General features: G+C 44.2%; 1 protein-coding gene and 1 long non-coding RNA gene across 2 annotated transcripts; one reads left to right on the top strand and one right to left on the bottom strand.

Moving 5' to 3' along the window:
- Positions 1-2,525: 2,525 nt before the first annotated feature.
- LOC119349998 (aldo-keto reductase family 4 member C10-like) lies at positions 2,526-5,769 on the bottom strand. The gene is made up of 8 exons (XM_037618058.1): positions 5,559-5,769; positions 5,344-5,394; positions 4,903-4,979; positions 4,724-4,811; positions 3,825-4,097; positions 3,429-3,677; positions 2,679-2,816; positions 2,526-2,558 (listed from the first exon to the last, which is right to left on the bottom strand). Exons 1-8 carry the CDS (start codon positions 5,667-5,669, stop codon positions 2,526-2,528), a joined length of 1,020 nt encoding a protein of 339 aa, XP_037473955.1. The 5' UTR covers positions 5,670-5,769.
- Positions 5,770-15,016: 9,247 nt separating this feature from the next.
- LOC119299619 lies at positions 15,017-16,707 on the top strand. Its single transcript, XR_005146238.1, has 3 exons — positions 15,017-15,095; positions 15,347-15,380; positions 16,484-16,707. It is a non-coding gene; the product is annotated as an uncharacterized LOC119299619 (long non-coding RNA).
- The last annotated feature ends 1,231 nt before the right edge of the window (positions 16,708-17,938 follow it).

Here is a 17,938-nt window from a genome sequence, read left to right as displayed (position 1 = left end):
ACACTTAAGGTTCGGTGACGCTAGGGTTATTAGGAAGACTAGTATGTGACTACCGAATGTTGTTCGGAGTCCCGGATGGGATCCTGGACGTCACGAGGTGATCCGGAAGGGTCCGGAGGTAAAGATTTATATATGGGAAGTTGTCAAACGGACACCGGGAAGTTTCGGGGTCATACCGGTATTGTACCGGGGCCACCGGAAGGGTTCCGGGGGTCCACCGGGAGGGGCCACCCCTCCCGGGGGGCCACATGGGCTGCGTGGGGCAGGGAGCCAGCCCCTGGTGGGCTGGCCGCACCCCCCTCCCTTGGGCCCATGCGCCTAGGGTTGAGGGGGAACCCTAGAGGGGGCGCCCCCCTTGGCTTGGGGGGCAAGCCACCCTCTCCCCTCTCCCCTAGGCCGCCGCACCCCCCCTAGATGGGTTCTAGGGGGCCGGCCCCCTTCTCCCTTCCCTCTATAAATAGAGGGGTGAGGGGAGGGCAGCCGAACCACCCTCCAAGGCGCAGCCCTCCCCTCCCCAACACCTCTCCTCCTCCGTTGTGTGCTTGGCGAAGCCCTGTCGGAGTACTGCCTCTCCACCACCACCACGCCGTCGTGCTGCCGGTGGAGCTGTCTTCCTCAACCTCTCCTTCCCCCTTGCTGGATCAAGAAGGAGGAGACGTCTCCCGTCCCGTACGTGTGTTGAACGCGGAGGTGCTGTCCGTTCAGCACTTGGTCATCGGTGATTCGAATCACGTCGAGTACGACTACATCATCACCTTGCAAGCTTCCGCACGCGATCTACAAGTAGTATGTAGATGCAAACTCTCTCCCTTGACTCGTTGCTTAGATGAACTCATAGATGGATCTTGGTGAAACCGTAGGAAAAATTTTAATTTTCTGCAACGTTCCCCAACACCCTCATGTTCAAGCACTGCTTCGCAAGGAGACAAGTACTGAGAGAGATGTTTCTAGAGAGGAGGCCAAGCTGTAGCAACTAGTGGTAGACTCCAACACTCCATTGTATCATGGTTGCAATCCCGAGATGACCCGCTTGAGTTTCACGCTCGAACTCCTGAAGACAAAGGCTAAACACAAATGTACCGACACTAGCCTCAATGAGTTTCTCAAGTACCTAAAAGATGTTCTTCCGTGGGGAATCTATGTCCTACTAGTGTGGATGAGGCCAAGAAGATCGTGTGCCCTCTTGATCTGCCGCACGTTAGATACCATGCATGCATCAACGATTGCATAATTTATCGGAAGGAGCACACGGAAAAAACAAGTTGTCCGGTGTGCAATGCTTCTCGATACAAGAAGGCCGAGAAGAAATCTTCTCAGAAAGTTGTATGACCTTACCGATCACTCCCCGTCTACAGCGGTATTTCATAGATCCCAAGGAAGCAAAGCTCATGCGCTGGCATGCGGAGAGAAAGAAGCCCGACGATGGAGATGATCCGAAGCTGAGACACGTCGTGGATGGAAGCCAGTGAAAAGCTTTCATTGACGAATATCGGTATTTCACATGTGATGCAAGGAACATCGTGCTCGGCGCGTGTACCGATGGCATGAATCTGTTTGGCAAGACTAGTGTAGAACCGGGATTTAGCACTAGTTCGTAAGGCCTTTTAGTGCCGGTTCAGCAACCAGCACTAAAGGGTGGGGACTAAAGGGGCCACCCTTTAGTACCGGTTCAGCACGAACCTCCACTAGAGGGCCATCACGTGGCACGAGCCAGCGCCGGGGCGGCGAGACCATTAGTACCGGTTGGTAACACCAACCAGTACTAAAAGGTTTAGGGGTTTTGGTTTTATTATTTGTTTTTCCTTTAGTCTTGTGTTTTCCATTTAATTTTATTCATTTGCTGGTATTTTATGAAACTACATATTGTACACGTTGTGCATATATATAAATAGAATTTCTCCTAGAGCCGTGGATGTCTCGCACCACCATTCACATGCATACACACATTAGAGATTGTTTTTACATTATAATGAGTTATTAAATCACTATGTGAAAGAACCGTGGATTAGTTTTAAGTGGATGGATTCTAAGTGATCAAGTAATAGATTATCACGATAATCCATTACTTGATCACTTAGGATCCATCCACTTGAAACTAATCCGCGGTTCTTTCACCCAATGACATATAACTCATCATCATCATCATCATCATCATCATCATCATATTAATATATATAAAAACTCTTGCATCATATCATCACCAACAAGCTAATAATCATCATGGCCATTACCACTATTTAATCATCATAGTCATTCTAGCTAGCTAAATCACTCCTACTGCTCTCTCTTAGGTAAAATAGCATAGAACATGTGTAAGATCTAATCATATATATCCAACAATACAAATAGGATTTTTAAACACAATTTTGTCACTTTCTTTGTCGATACACATACATAATGCGGCACACAATTACAGAGAGATAAATGCCAGTGAGCTGACAAAAGCTACAGAGCTTAGCTTCACGATTCTCTTTGTACTCAAAACAAAACAGGCCCCCCAAAACACGAGGACGATGCGCCAACCTTCATTGTGGCATCACCCACGGCGCCACAGGACACTGGGGGTGGACTACGCACAATCATGGGGATCTTACACTTGTGAATGGACAACATCTCCAGAGGGGTAGATGCATTGTGACAACATAGTCTATGATACATGATAGAATCCGAACACTGACCACTGAACCTTCATTTGTGAAGAACAACTTTTGAGATAAGATGGACTGACGGGCATTAAATTTCACCTCCCAGAACTCCTCGTGGGTCTTGTAAACGCTATGTGGATTTATCATAAAGTCGCCTCTCAACAGCCTAGCCTGAAGACAACAAGATAAAAATCGTCAGATGCGCTCACCTTTTCCTGCGAAATGGTCTTAAAGGGGAAAAAAGTGGATGTAAATTAACAATGAGTGAAAGAATGGTTGAAAGACGTTCTAGAAATTTCTGCTATGCAGAAACTCACCCACTACATAAAGCATGTCACGGTATTATAATTTCTGCTGCTACTAATATTCTTCTAGAAAACAATTGATAACAGGGGCTGGTCGACATGAGTTTTGCTTATCTTAGGTGGATTCATACCAAAAAAAGAGCTATTTATATGAACAATACGGCTAAGGACACACAGTTGTGCTGTATGTAGCAAGAAAAAAAGAACATCAGATATCGATAGTATGATTTGGTTTTACCCATGGTAACTTATAGTCTAATACTGCCACCAATAACAGTGAATAAAACGCCATTATTAGAATCATGTCACGATACACTGGTGCTCCAATCTCCAAAAGCACAAAAACGAACAAATGCTACTTAAACCTAGTAATTTAGCATGCTCCAAAAGATTTGTTCATCTGTCATCCTATAAAGACCTTTAGTTATCAATAATAAATATCAATGCTTTATCCTCATTAAAGTATAGCTAAGGTTACCTGCTGAATCTCTGTGAACTTTGCAAGCACGTCATCTTGAATTGCCCAATCGTAAACATCGAGGTTTTTCTTTATCCTTTCTTGATTTGTGCTCTTTGGTAGTACACTGTGACCCATCTGAATGTTCCAGAGCAGAGCCACTTGTCCAGTTGTCTTGCCGAGTTTCTCAGCTATTGAGATGATTATTGGTTCTTTAAGGACATTACCATTCATCCAAGTAGTACCAGGTGAACCTAGTGGTGAGTAAGCCTGCCAGAACATACGGGTGAGAAAAGAACGGCAACAACAACAAAAAAGTATGCTGCAAAAGCAATCCAGCTTCTTTAGTGATAAATAACACACAAGATAATCACACTAACTGTCTAATATAGAAATAGTTGAGGTCATCAGACTTACACTAAGATGAACTCCGGTTGACTGACAAAAGTTGTGGAGCTTAGTTTGCTGCCAACCAGGATGACATTCCACCTGATTAACAGCAGGAGGTACACGAGCTACAGAAAGCAAGTCACCCAACTTCTTTGATGAGAAGTTACTCACACCAATCGCGCGAGCTTTGCCAGCATGATGTAACTTTTCCATTGCCTCCCAAGTAACAGGGATGTTAGGTGTAACAAAGTTTTCAGGGCTGTGGTCTGTTCCCTTCTTGACACTAAATGGGCAATGGATCTACAAACACACAGAGGATAAGAGATTTTAACCAAATCATTTGTAAACATCCTACTACAAATTTCCAACACGTAATCATGTAACGCTAAGTTGAAGGTACCAGAGCCAGAAGAATATGTTGAACAACACAAGAGATAAAAACTCATTGAACATACATAATCTTTTCAGCAATGTATTCAAAGTACCAGGAACAAACAACAGAAGTGATCTTCAAATAATTGAGTATCTAACACCGGAAATCAATAGCACCAACATTATGCATATCAAATAAGATGGAAAAACGTCCATCAATGTAATACGGCTAACTGAATAGACAGAATTCAGGTAATAGGACACATGTATTAAAAAGTGGACAGAACCATATGCCCAGTTTACACTCTATATACCATAGCAATAGCACCCAATAGACAAACATGGATACATAATTTTTTCATTAATTGTGATTAAAATTTATGCATAATATAGACTAGACGAGTGCCCATTTCTTGCCGAGGAGACTTTCTAACTAAATGATAACATACAAAAGTAGTGCCATCAGTACACATAAAAGTGATATATTAATGTTCTAAAGAGCAGACTAGAGGAAGTCAGGTACTGAAATATAATTATAAATAGGAGGTGCTCACAAGATAAAGATCCAAGTAATCAAGCTGTAAATCATTGAGGCTTTCATTTAGTGCCTCTGGCACATCTTCAGGAGCATGACGGTCATTCCTGAAAAATTAAGGCATCCAAAGTAAGTTAGATGTGAACTACTAGAAGCTTCAAATAAGAATTACTAAGATATCCAGAGATTTGTGGTTACCATAGCTTAGAGGTGATAAACAGATCTTCACGCTTCACTATACCCTCTTCAAATAGTGTCTTCAGCGCCAAACCAATCTGGATAATGCAAATAATTGAAATCAGGCCTCCACTACTACCATTGTTATGTAGCACAAATCCAGAAGATACTGCAGGCAGCGTATGTCAATTTGCCACTGATATTGCAAAATACAGTAGACCTTAATTAATCTTGCATAGTTAAATGTTGGAAAGGGACGGACAGAAGAAATTCCTAGTAGGATAGGAGAAATGTCCAGAATTGCACTGCTTATATCACTATGCTTTTCTGGCTGCATTTGCAAGGACAGCAGATCATGTGCACCTTAAATAACATATAAGTCTGACCAAAAGCTGTTTTTTACGGTGGACTAAACAAAAAGAAATCTTTATAGGTAGTTGGTTGATTTGACAGTAGTTTTACCTCCTTCTCATTGCCGTATTCGCTGGCGCAATCTATGTGTCGATAACCCGCCTGCACAATCCGGAAGCAATTATGAAACGAAATATTCACGATCTCATCGAAATAAAAACAAGGAAACAGGACAGTACGAAGGGATAGATAGAGGGTGAAAAACATGCCATCAGGATGGTGAAGCGAGTGGTGAGAAAAAGCAATAGTTGGGTGTTTGTGCGGACCTTGACGGCGGCGTAGACGGCGGCGCCGACGACGCCGGGGTCGGCCTGCCAGGTGCCGAGCCCCACCGAGGGCATCCGGTTTCCCGTGTTGAGCAGGAAGTGCCTCGCCATAGCCACCTCTCTCTCTATCTCCCCCACGGCAACAACAGGGGATTGTGGAAGCAGCAGAGGTTGATATGCTAGGAGAGGGGGTGATTGTACGTATGATAGAACGAACTATCCGGCTTTTTGTAACTTATTGTAAGACCAGTCTTGCAATAACTGACAAAAGCAGCAGGGGTGGGTAGGAAAGGGGGTGATTGGGGAAGTAGCTTGCAGACAAGTCTTGACTTCCATGATAGCTCCAAGGAGAACGATGTCCTACCGAAGAAGGAGCACGTTGATCATTTTCAAATTTTGTGACGTGGTGTTGTGAGGAAATACCTCCTCCTTGGCTCTTCCCTTCCCTGTTTAGTTGAGACGTCTCTCTCACTTGATAGAACTTTCTCTCTAGTCAACTATCCCATCTGCCGTCCAAACTACATTGTCAATGGGACTTATCTAATACTAGTTCCTTTGTGGTGGAACACTGTATTCATCAACCAAACATACCCTACTTGCTTCAATCACTTTTTCCCAAATATTTTCTAGTGCTAGTTAGCTAAAGGCCGGCAGCGGCGACACACATCATGACGGTTATCCGGCGGCAAGGAGCGGCGGGATCCCGGCGGTGTGAGTGGCGGCAGCGACAGCGGAGGCACAATCACCTCGCATCGGAGGCGCTCCTATGGTGACGGCCGGGTTCGCGGATCTCGCCCGACCCAGATAGGCTTGGGCGGGCCGGCGGCTCGGTTTTACGGCGATCGGCTGGCGCGGTTGGCCTGACAACGCCGACTGCTTAGGTACCGTGGTGGTGCCGTGACCGGTCAGGTGGCGGCAGCTGGACCCTTTTCATCCAGTCCCCGTCAGAGAAGGTGGTAATCCATGCACAAGAAGCTTGATGGAGATTCTTCGAACTAACCTGGGTGAAACCTGCTCTCGACTAGCTGCCAAGCCGGAGATGGTGGCGCTCTTGGGTGTCGTTCCCTCCTTGAAGGCGTTGCTGTTGAGAAGTTCCAGACCACACTCCCTAGATCGGTAGATTGGATAACGCGGCGCTCTTGTGTCGTTTCCCTTGGAGGTGTACATGGGCTTCACGAACCAGTGGACGACATCTTTAGTGGAGCGGTGCTTCATCCTAAACATTCATGCCAAGGATGTCGGTGGCGTGGCGCAGTCGAGACTCGGCGTCCGATGTGCAGTGATGGACTCGCGTACGAGGACGATGTTGTCTAGCGTCGTGGTGGCGTCGACGGCAGTGAGGTCTCGCAAGGCCGATGCGTCAGTATATGCTCTGAAGATGGATCGATGGAAGATGGTGGTGACGGCCCTTGCGGCGTGAGCATGTGGTGCCCACTGAGAGTGCGTCGGACTGGTAGTCCCGGCATTGTGGCTTGGATGGGTACCCGGCTTTATATGTTAGGCTTTGGTGCGATGTCTGTTTGGTTAGGCTCGAACATTCGGCACCCCTTCATCAAGAGGATCGGAGTAGCGACAGGTGTTATCAAGATGGAGGCTTCAGGCTTATTGATGTATTACTTTCTAAGGTCTTTGAGAAAAATTAATAAAATGACTGCATGCTTCGCCTGTATGCAGAGGCCGGGGGTATATCCTCCTTTTTTTCTAAAAAAAGCTAAAGGCGACCTAGGGTCCACCTCTCCAGAAGCCGGCGCCACAGCGGGTTTTCCCCTGCCCCGCCGCCCGCCGCTACAACGCCGGGTGGGTGGCGGGGGGGTGGACCTATGTATGTCCGGCTGGTGTCACATGACGCTAGGTAATTCTCTGATTACCACGTACATATCGCCCATATATTCTATGTGACATCCATAAACCATAAATTTATGGATGGATACTGGCTACGGCGTACGCGCAACTCATATAACGGACCATGCAGCTATAATGAAGCACTTTTTTTGCGGGGTAAAAGGAGTTTATTCAATGTTTATAAAGTTACAATCGAGAAGCACAAGTTCCTCGGTAGATGGGAGACTCTGGTTAAGGCACACAGCCATGGTGCATTCCCTGCGGCTGTAGTTTGCCACATGATTTTCTACTCTGTCTTGTTTCCTTCGTATCTTGTGTTGAACCCCCCCTACCGGTCATCATTTATCTGAGCTCAGAAACTAGTTGTCCTTATGTCGATAGATCCACACTAGTACTAGACACGATCCAAGGGGCCATACCCTGCATTAAAGCATGGATCTCTGCTTCAAGGGGTGTCATTGTAGTGAAATACTCCCTCCATTCTCAAATATAAGTCTTTGTAGAGATTTCAACAAGTGACTATATACGGAGCAAAATGAGTGAATCTACACCCTAAAATATGTCTACATACATCCGTGTGTTGTTGTCCATTTGAAATGTCTAAGAAATACTTATATTTAGGAATGAAGGAAGTATAAAACAATAGGTTGTAAATATGACCGACCCATCATGGGCACAAAAGATTATACCCGCCGTCGCCAAAGCCATCCTCGATGAGAAGGAACCATCCAAAGAAAGCGCCACATGGTCCACCGGTGGCGGAGACAATGGGAGAATCAGCGCCGGGGCTGGTACATGAAATAATGGCCCTTCCTCTTCAACTGACATTTTACCCTTTAAAATTTCATCAACAGAATATTTGCGAGTATAACCAATAGACTTCAAATAGTTGTTGAAAAACTTCACAGTCGTTCCAACAGGTGGCACCTCGTTGTTATGCATCAGTTCATTTCGAAGATGCCAAATTCGCCATATAACCATGATAACTCTGTCATGGAATTAGAGTGTTGTTGAAGCACATGCCGAATCCACTCTTTTCCATTGTCTGGTAGTAACTCATCATCCGGGATATCCCAAACCTAGCGCCTGCTCAAGCATAAATTCCCGTGCATGATTGCATCCAATAAGCACACGGAACGAGCTGTCGTTCTCCTTCCCGCATAGGCCGCAGGTGGCAGACGTGGATAAGTGGCGCGCAACCTTGCAAGACGATGTGGCAAGAGCACCCGATGCCATCCACCAGGCCGTGACATGCACCTTTCTTCGAACTTGAGCCCGCCATACGCAAGCCATATTACTTTGCCCTTGTCCACTCCCCCACCAATACTGACTGGCGGATCGTGGCTGGCCGACCAGAGACACTCATAGCATAAGTGGGAATGGTGTGGGCCACAGCAAGTCCTTGCTACCTGAAGACATGTATTGTTCACCCTAATCCACAAGTCTTATAATCAACACTAATTGCAGCTTTATGCATTCTCCCTTCCAGAACCGGGACTTCCAGTGCGACTGCCGGCGAGCAATTGTCAGAAAAAAAGGATGGAACACTTTGAAGGTTTTCTAACCTTTCACCAAACCTGCTTGCTACACAAAGCTTGGGAAAATAGTAATGAATCATCACAAAAAAGAGATGTGAGATAACCGGTGCTCTTCTACAAATACGGACTCCTTCAAGACCATCATCCACCATAGGTTTGTTGATCAACGTAGATAAAGCGTCAACCACAAAAGAAATAAAAGCGGGGATAATGGATCACCTTGGTGTGTAAAATATTCCGGTAGCTTCCCATCAAATTTCATCGAATATTACACCGAGGTAACAAATATCATGGTCTAACAAATCCATGTATGACAAAAGCCCCATTTGAGCAAGGCCTTCTCCAAAAATTACCAATCCACACAATCATTAGCCTTTCATAGATCCAATTATAAGAACATCAGGCTGGTGCTTCACCCCCTCATTGCCTAGATATGGTCGATACACTCAAAAGCTATGACAGCCCTCCCACATATGGGGAGGATATGGGGATCTTCAGGCGTGTTCGGGCAGTGTGCCACACGTAGGATTCGACCCACCATGGATCATTTTTTGTCTTTTTTGTTGAGAGTATTTGAAAATACGACATTTTTTAACATTTCTGAACAGTTATTGAGACGGGAACATTTTTTGAGACCCTTGAGCAAGAATTTAAAACATGAACAATTTTTTAAATTTTGAATTTTTAAACAGGAACGTTTTCAATCTCCCAAACAAATTTGGAAAGATGACCATTTTTGAAATTGTGAATAATTTGTGACATAGAATTAATTATTGACATCTCCAATCTTTCAGAAAGGTTGTGAAAATTTTGAACATGTTCGAAAAGTGGTTTTTTTAAAAAAGTGAATTGTTGTTTAATGTTGGTACAAATATTCAAATTCGGAATATTTTATTAAATTTTGAACACGGTGATAAACACAAAAAGGAAGAAAGGAGCTGGAGAAAGGGAAAAGAAAGAAAAGAAAGAAAAACAGTTGAAAAGCAAAAAAAGCGAGAAAACTAGGACAAAAAACTAGTCCAAGAACCTTCAAGAATGTTCCCAAAACCAGAAGAAAAAAAATACATAAAAATACAAACGCTAGGTAATGGGCGGCCCACTGCATCTCTCGCTCGCATATCCCCCTATGTGTATCGTCAACATTACGATACGAGCGTGCAATAGGATTTTCCTGAGAGCAATTAATTGAGGAGCGCTCGTTATGGAGCCTCCCAAGGGTCACTTGGCAGGCTTGGAGCGCGTCAATTGGAGCGCTCTTAGGCCCCGCCATGTGTCGCGCTTTCGACGGTCCCTCTGGATTTTTCTTTTTTGTTCGCATGCGTTTTTGGCTTTTTAGATGTTTTTTCTCGGGTTTTTTGACTTTTCTTTTTTCCACCGGTCTTTTTTAGCTTTTTGATAAAAATATTTTCTTTTGAAAAAATGCATTATTTTTTTCTTTTTTCTTCCGTGAGAGGCACGACCGTGCCTATCAGAAAACGAAAAAAAAATCATTTTTTTCTTCCATGAGAGGCACATTTTTGCTTTCACCGTGCCTCTCGAAAACGAAAAAAAATACAATTTTTTTATTTTTCCTTCCATGAAGGCACAATTTTGCTTCCACGAGAGGCAAAGATTCGGTTGAGCGAAAAGAATAGCCGTGCCTTTTGGAAAGGAAAAAAAATGCTTCCGATGTGGTTTTCTCGTCTGTTCTTTTGAAAAAAACAGAGTTCACCAAGACCTATCAACATGGTACCTAGTTTTAGAGATCTTAACGCGAGGAATCCAACTATGAAAACGGTTTGAGATATGAATGCAGGGGTCAAGAGATAAAACATTTCGAATAAACGGATGTATGAAAAAAAAGAAAAACTCTTCGATTGCGACAAGTGGCGCACATGCAGCGCGTCACTTTTTACAACCTAGGGAGATGAAAGTGATTTTTCGAAGGAACACTTCTCAATTAGTGATTTCGGTCCCTGCTCCACGTCAAAGAAAAGAGAAAGAGATTAGTGTACTATAAACTCAGTACGGTTGATTCTTTGCCAAGTGGCTTCAACGTTACCTCGGCCTCGGCCCAAAAGCCCAAATTAGCTGCCGTTCTTCTTCCAACCTCGGCCCTAGCCCGCCACTCCGCTCCTGCTCCGCCGCATATGCAGCTGGCCCCGTCGCCATTCTGTGCACACGGAGGAGCGCCAGGATGCGATGGACACGACCCCGCCGCTGTAGCAGGACGGCGGAATCGGCTTATTCTTCCTCGGCTCCGGCCTGCCACCTCCTCGCCCCATTCCCATCTCGTGGTGAGCCCCTCGCCAGTCCCCGTACGACAAATTTCGCATATCCATGACTGTATGTAATATCCGCCTCCGCGCGTCTCCGTTACGGGTAAAGACTGTAGCAGTACTGGGTACTGCAGCTAGCTCCAGCTCGCGCGCCGGCGATGTCTGGTCTGGCACAGTAGCAATCGAATTATTATACTACTAATAATTCTTCATTAGATAAGCCAACTGACTAGACGGTGTTGATGAAGATGCTCTTTTTGATCTGACGAACAAAGCAAGTAATTTACGTTTTGACTAAGGCAGCAGGGCATGAGGCATCCCGTTCACATCCTGATGTAATGTGCTCATCCTAGCTAGATTGGAGATAATGCCCAGCAAAATCCTGCATCACGAACAGTAACTTAACCGAACCTCGAGCCTCGTTACATGGCGCATGCCTCCCTCCTTGCTAAACTGAATTTTATTACTATTCCGACAGTACTACCAGCAATTGTTCAGTTTATCATACATTAGACAACCAGCACACAGGACAGAAAGTGGTTCAAATTATTGAATCAAATCTATAATAATACCTAAATAGTTTATCCCCACTAAACTAATTCTCTTGACATCCAGCCTGGCCACAATATCATCACATTTGCCACATCAGCGCTCAGTTCCAAACAACGACGAGTTTTTTTTTATGATAACCACGCACTAATTACTCCATGCTCCACGCGGCCCACCCGCAAACCTGAACGTTTCTACGACCCTATCTCCCAGCAACCCGCAATTAACTCCCCCAGTGCCCCACCGATTGATTTCCATGGATCCTTCTATATATGGCAGAACATCTCCATCATCTCCCCTATTAACGCCCCCACCAACTAATTTTGCATGCCTCTTTTATACTGTATACAGCAGATCTCTACTCCTAATGGACGACTTGGTGAATAGTCTGCGCGGTTTAATTTCGCTGGTTTTTTTCGTCATCCTCCCACCTCCGGTTTTTTTTCGTCATCCTCCCACCTCCGTTAACTCGCAACCCTCCGGCGGAAAAAAACCGTGTCAAAAAAAATCTGCCTCCCGATCCCATCTCGATCTGCAAGCTCCAGCGCGCCGCCACCTCCTGCCGACCGCCGCCCTCCTCGGCACCGCGCGCCGCCACGAACGCCGCGGCCGTTGGCGGCTCCCCCCGACCTCGCCGGCTGCCCCGGTCGTTCCTCGGCGCCGCTCGCAGCCTCCCGCCCAACGCGCCCGCACCTGCGCCCGGGGTGGTCCAGATCAGCGAGGAGCACCTCGTGCGGTGCGCGGCAACGGGGAGGCTCCCCGATCCAAAAATCCATCCACCCAGTCCTCTCCTCGATTTCCAAATCGAGCCTACCGGCAGCCTCCGTGCGCAGCTGTGCCCCCGCGCCTCTGCCTCACCGAGTGCCCGACCCGGCTGTCGTTCATCGTCAGCACCCGCGGATCCGGCCGCCCCTCACCTTCCCAATGGGCTGCACCTCCCAGCGCCACCGCCCCTGCCAAACTCCGCCGCTGGAGGATGAAATTCTGTCAATGTCCACTGTCTTCAAGTAATTGATTCATGTAATACAGTAAGTTCTGTCAATGTATACTCCGTCTTCAAGTAATCGATGTTGCTAGAATACTTACTGTCGTGTGCACACCTTGATATCATGGCCAAACACGACTCAGGTCATGGCTTGGTGCCTCATATAAACCTGCATAAATATGCCAAAATTGTACTGCAAGTTGCATGGGTAGCAGTGGAGAATCCACACACTTGCTGTTGTCCCTTGCAGAGGTCCAGGAAAAAAGTGTAGTGGTTCAGGAAAAACAGAAAGGAGCTGCTCTATTATTCATTTAGTCAATCTTTTGGCCTATCTCCTTATGTATTATGATTTCCATCTTGAGAAAAAAAAAGGCAAAACATGTAAAGCTGTATGGTTTTTCTATGTTTGCAATTTCTTGTTTTGTGGAGAATTAAAGGATCGTGAAGGCTTGCCCTTGAATCCAACTGTCTTTAGGTTTTTAGTGTCCAAGGAAAATTCTTGACATGACGGAAATGAATTGTACTCTCAAGAAAAGGTGGAATACGAATTGGATGGAAAGCTAGAGCTACAGCAGGTTGGCTATCAAAACTCGCAAAATCCTTTTCAACTTTACATGTATTATCATTGCTATCAACTTTACTCGCAAAATATGAGTTACATGTTTTATCAAGCTAGAGCTACAGCAGGTTCTATTTTTTGTAGCCATGAGAAATAAGAAGAAAGTGGACGATGCATTGCGTAGCACTCAAAAAAATTCAGTTCAGGTTTGTACTACACATATTCCTTTACCCGAGCAATATTTTATACTGCATAGATTCTGTTTAAAAATCTTATTTTTGTTTCTCCTTTTTTGGCTCGAAATTGTTTTTGTTTCTTTTAGATGTGGTGCAACATATCTGAAGCTATCTTGTCGAGTATAAGAGTTGTTTGCTTTGTGATACTTAAGTTTGAGTGTATCGGCATATGTTTATTACTCGTTAAAAGCTGACTTTGCCAGGTGGATATACCACTAAAGATATCTACAGGAAAAAGCAGTGCAAAATATACCACTAAAGATATCTACAGGAAATTTTCTACAAAATTGCAGTCAAACACTACCCCTGCCAATACGTAAGATTTGCAGCGTCATCAACTTTGCCAGGCGGATTGATAGTTGGATTTTGTTGGAAGGGAAGGAAAATAATCTGCTAATGCACTGTGAGAAAGGTGGATCGATGGTGTTGGCATTTATGCTTGCAGGTCTTCTTCTGTACCAGAAACATTAGACATTGTGTACAAGCAAGCACCAAAGGAGTTTCTTCAGATGTGAAATATTCAGTATCTACAATAAATGATTTTTTTTCATCATGGCGCTCTCCGGCAAGGAGCTCCGGCAGGCAGCGCCCGGCGAACAATGGCCTGGTGGAGGTTGCTAGGGAGGACACACTCGAGTGTGTCGAGTGACGGTGTAAACATCCGGTGCTGGTTGGAGCTTGGTCAAGCTCAGGCCCAAGGTCAAACTACGGGAAAACTAATATTCAGGATCTGAAGTTACAGTCTTTGGTTGGAGTTTGGTCAAGCTCAGGCCCAAGGTCAAACTACCGGAAAACTAATATTCAGGATCTGAAGTTACAGTCTCATCTGGTCGGCCAATGTGGTGGCCTTCATCTTCTGCGATGTCTTCCGCTTCCACCAGAATTCTGCTTGTTTACAAGTAAAATGACTAAGAATCAGTCGTTCTAATTTTTATGATGAAAAGACACCTTGTGGACATGTTGGTTACAATACTGAGAGAGGAAAGAAAGGAAGTTGTGCTCTCTGCTCTTGGTGCATAACAATCTAATAATGTCCCCAGGTCAGGGCTTTTATCTAATGCTACACTATAAGCTGCTCAAGGGTACGCTCATGTGACGTTTGAAACTCGTCTGTTGGATTAGAGATGGTGGTAGTGGATGGAGAAGCAAGAGGAAGAAGAAGAACATGAATAATATGAGTGCATAGTTAAGTGTTTGAATTCAAAGTTTACACAGGTGGGGGTGGAAAGAGGGACTCCGAGTTTGATGTGTCATTGTCAGAATGATGTAATGGTAAAGTATGTATACAACGATGCATATGTGCATGAAGCTTGAAAAATAATATATTAGACACGATTGATGGGTGGTAGACAGAGTGAGGGGAGCGAGAGAGAGATGCATTTGTATTTATGGGTGCAATAAAAAACGAACTAAAAAGCCCGTGGCAACGCCGAGACGAGGAAATCTTTTAGTTACATTACATCCTTGGCCTTCTTCCTGTGACAGAGAAAGTTATGGACATGGTAGAGGCTGCCGAGAGGAGTTCCCTTGCTGCAACCTCCAATGGTATTTCCGGTGCAGTGTCCAAGAGGTTAGTGGACATTGTCCCTTTCTTTCGTATTCAGTGATGGATGAAAAGTCAGAAATGACAATTCTGCTATATTATTCAATTCGAACTAATGTTTAGTACTTTATATTGCCGATAGAAATAATTTTATCCGCTTGATTTAGGAAGTGCACATAGGTAGGTCAACATATTTTGTAGCTCTTTCACATGTAAAAGCATATGTTGCATAAGAAATTATTATCTTCGAAGGATACTCACATTTCACTAACAAATAGGGGGAGGTTCAGACTTCAGAGCAATGATAACAAGGTTTGTTCCTCACTCTTTTGTTGGAATTTTAGAAGGGGAGCCTTGGCGCAGTGGTAAAGCTGCTGCCTTGTGACCATGAGGTCATGGGTTCAAGTCCTGGAAACAGCCTCTTACAGAAATGTAGGGAAAGGCTGCGTACTATAGACCCAAAGTGGTCGGACCCTTCCCTGGACCCTGCGCAAGCGGGAGCTACATGCACCAGGTTGCCCTTTTTTTTGTTGGAATTTTAGTTCCAAGTTAACATGATTTCTTATCCGCTTCATAAGTCATGCATTTGCTTAATTAGGTGATAAGTAGAGCAAAAAATTGATCATGTTATTGTGGGGTTTGTTTAAACTCCAGCATAAGGAATTCTGGTTTAAGAAAAAAGACTTTTGGCTTCTTTAATTACAAATTGATTGCAACATCATGTTAGTATGTGATTTCTCACATGTGGTTATAATATTTGTGAAGACGTGCATTGCACGTGCACTTGGAAACGGGCCCGTGGCCCGTGCCGGACGGGCCACAAATCATTGGTAGTACATGTCGTGTTTATCCTCACTGTTGAATATTCTGTATATAACTATTTATGCAATACTTGGACCATAGGAGCAATTCATTCTGTATATTTTGTTGGGGATTGTGCCTTCTAGTCAATTTATAGATGGGTAAGATGTATCACTATATCTTTGACTTGCATTCTCTATGATGTCAAGTAAGAAAATAGAATATATACTCCTTGAATTATCTTTTGATGTCTCTATCTTACTTATATAATCCAATTGGCATTCGCTAGAGTTTCTGTTGATGAAACATTTGTTTTGTGATGTCAGGAGGTTCTGTTTGTGACTTTGCAATCAATATTCGTTGATAAGGTTCGTAGATCATGATATCTGCACAATCTCAATCTACTTCCTGTGACTATATATTGTATTAATGGGTTGTGTCAGGGTTATTTTATCAACTACTCGGTTGTTGATCTACATTACGGTTTATTTCTTACACGAATTAATGTTGACTCGATTCCCTGTAGTAGGTTGAGAGGCTTCTCCTCTCATGATTTGCTCTGATTACTTTGCTTGGCTCCATGCTACTCATGATTTCTTTGAATTTTTCTGTAGGAGCTCGATCAAAAATCACCTATGAAAAATATGTCGTTCTTCTCTACAGGGGTTGAATGTGGAATTTGAGGAGAATCTATGCACCAGCATCCGACTCCTTGATGTTGCTCTGGTCATATTGTGTAAATATATTTCTAATAAAGCAATCGCCCGATGGTGTACATGTTAGAAATAACAAGATGTAATCATCAAGTGTGAGAGATGGCAACATCATGATGGGATGGTATGTATTGTTGTGCTCATCAATAGGTTCGTCTTTCATTCTCTTGCAGCCAGCATGTTTTTTGTTATGCAACCAATTAGGAAATATCTAATTTCCATGTACGTCCAAATATACATAAGTAGTTGTTGTTAGCACTGAATTTGGATTTGTTAACGGTCGCTGAATTTGCTCTATCTCGAGCCTCTGGCTGTGGATCATGTTCTTTTGATATCCGCTTGCCATGATATGTTATCTCTGGTATGTGTTACCTCTATTTTTTTTGTCTGGACTAATTAGGGCCTGCTTCTGTTTGCTCTAATTGATATAATTGTTGTGGCATGCAGCAGCCAAGCCAACAACAGAGCCAGGCTTAGGCCTAATGACGACTTGACAAATATGATCAAGATGCTGAAGATGAGGAATCTGACGAAACTGAAGAAATAGGGGGTACTCTTAGCTTTAGTTCCTTATATCATTTTTTGATATTCATTGCTATGTATCTGTATAAACTTGCTTCGGCCATTATTGACAATTGGTCAGCAAAAGAATTGCATATCTCTACCCATCCAGAATAAGCGGATGAGATGATGTGCATTCATTTGGTGGCACAAAATCAATTTCCTTTGCCAACTAATAGTACATAAATTAAGAAAATTACTACAGTTGGCAGCTCTTCACTGCATGTTTTGAAATGTTTCGTGTGCTTGTCCTACCAAGTTACTTATAGAAGCAGGTACAACATGCTAAGTAAGCATCCAATTATTTACCCTATTTTTTGTATCAATTCGAGAAAGACGAGAATGATGGCTGGAAGGCAGGGCGTTGTTGGATGGAAGGAAGAGTGAGAGAGATAGGAGCGGCATGAGGTGACAAGTTCAATGGGGTTGCCAAGGAGGTTTGAGGGAAACAGGCCGCCATTGAGATTTTTATATCCGCTGGCATGCACGCTTGCTTGCTGATGTGCGTGTTTGGCTGTTGTTGCTGCGCATGTGTGCGTGGTATGCCCCTGCCACTGTGTATCGCTGCGATGTTGTGTGCTTGCTGCTGCTGATCAGCGTGTGTGCGCGGTTGTGCGGTTGCTGCCGCGTTTTCTGGTAAAACCACCATGCACTTCTTTTTCTTGTGCTGAACAATTCATGATCACTATACCACTGAACTCTTTCTTGAACAGAAGCCACGTGAACTTAGTTTGAGCTCTTATGTTGTTAAATGAAGCATGATTTTTAGTAAGCTGAACAATAGTTCTGATTTCC

Source organism: Triticum dicoccoides, chromosome 1B (genome assembly GCF_002162155.2).
Source record: "Triticum dicoccoides isolate Atlit2015 ecotype Zavitan chromosome 1B, WEW_v2.0, whole genome shotgun sequence".
NCBI classification, from domain to species: domain Eukaryota; kingdom Viridiplantae; phylum Streptophyta; class Magnoliopsida; order Poales; family Poaceae; genus Triticum; species Triticum dicoccoides.
This window is presented reverse-complemented; position numbering and strand designations above follow the sequence as displayed.

Bases quoted from the DNA above. Each gene is read 5' to 3' on its own strand.
- LOC119349998 (XM_037618058.1), bottom strand. From the start codon at position 5,669: ATGGCGAGGCACTTCCTGCTCAACACGGGAAACCGGATGCCCTCGGTG. The intron at 4,812-4,902 runs GTAACCACAAAT...TTAATTTTTCAG, and splicing joins TTTATCACCTCTAAGCTATG to GAATGACCGTCATGCTCCTG. The intron at 2,559-2,678 runs GTCAGTGTTCGG...GTCCACCCCCAG, and splicing joins TCACAAATGAAGGTTCAGTG to TGTCCTGTGGCGCCGTGGGT.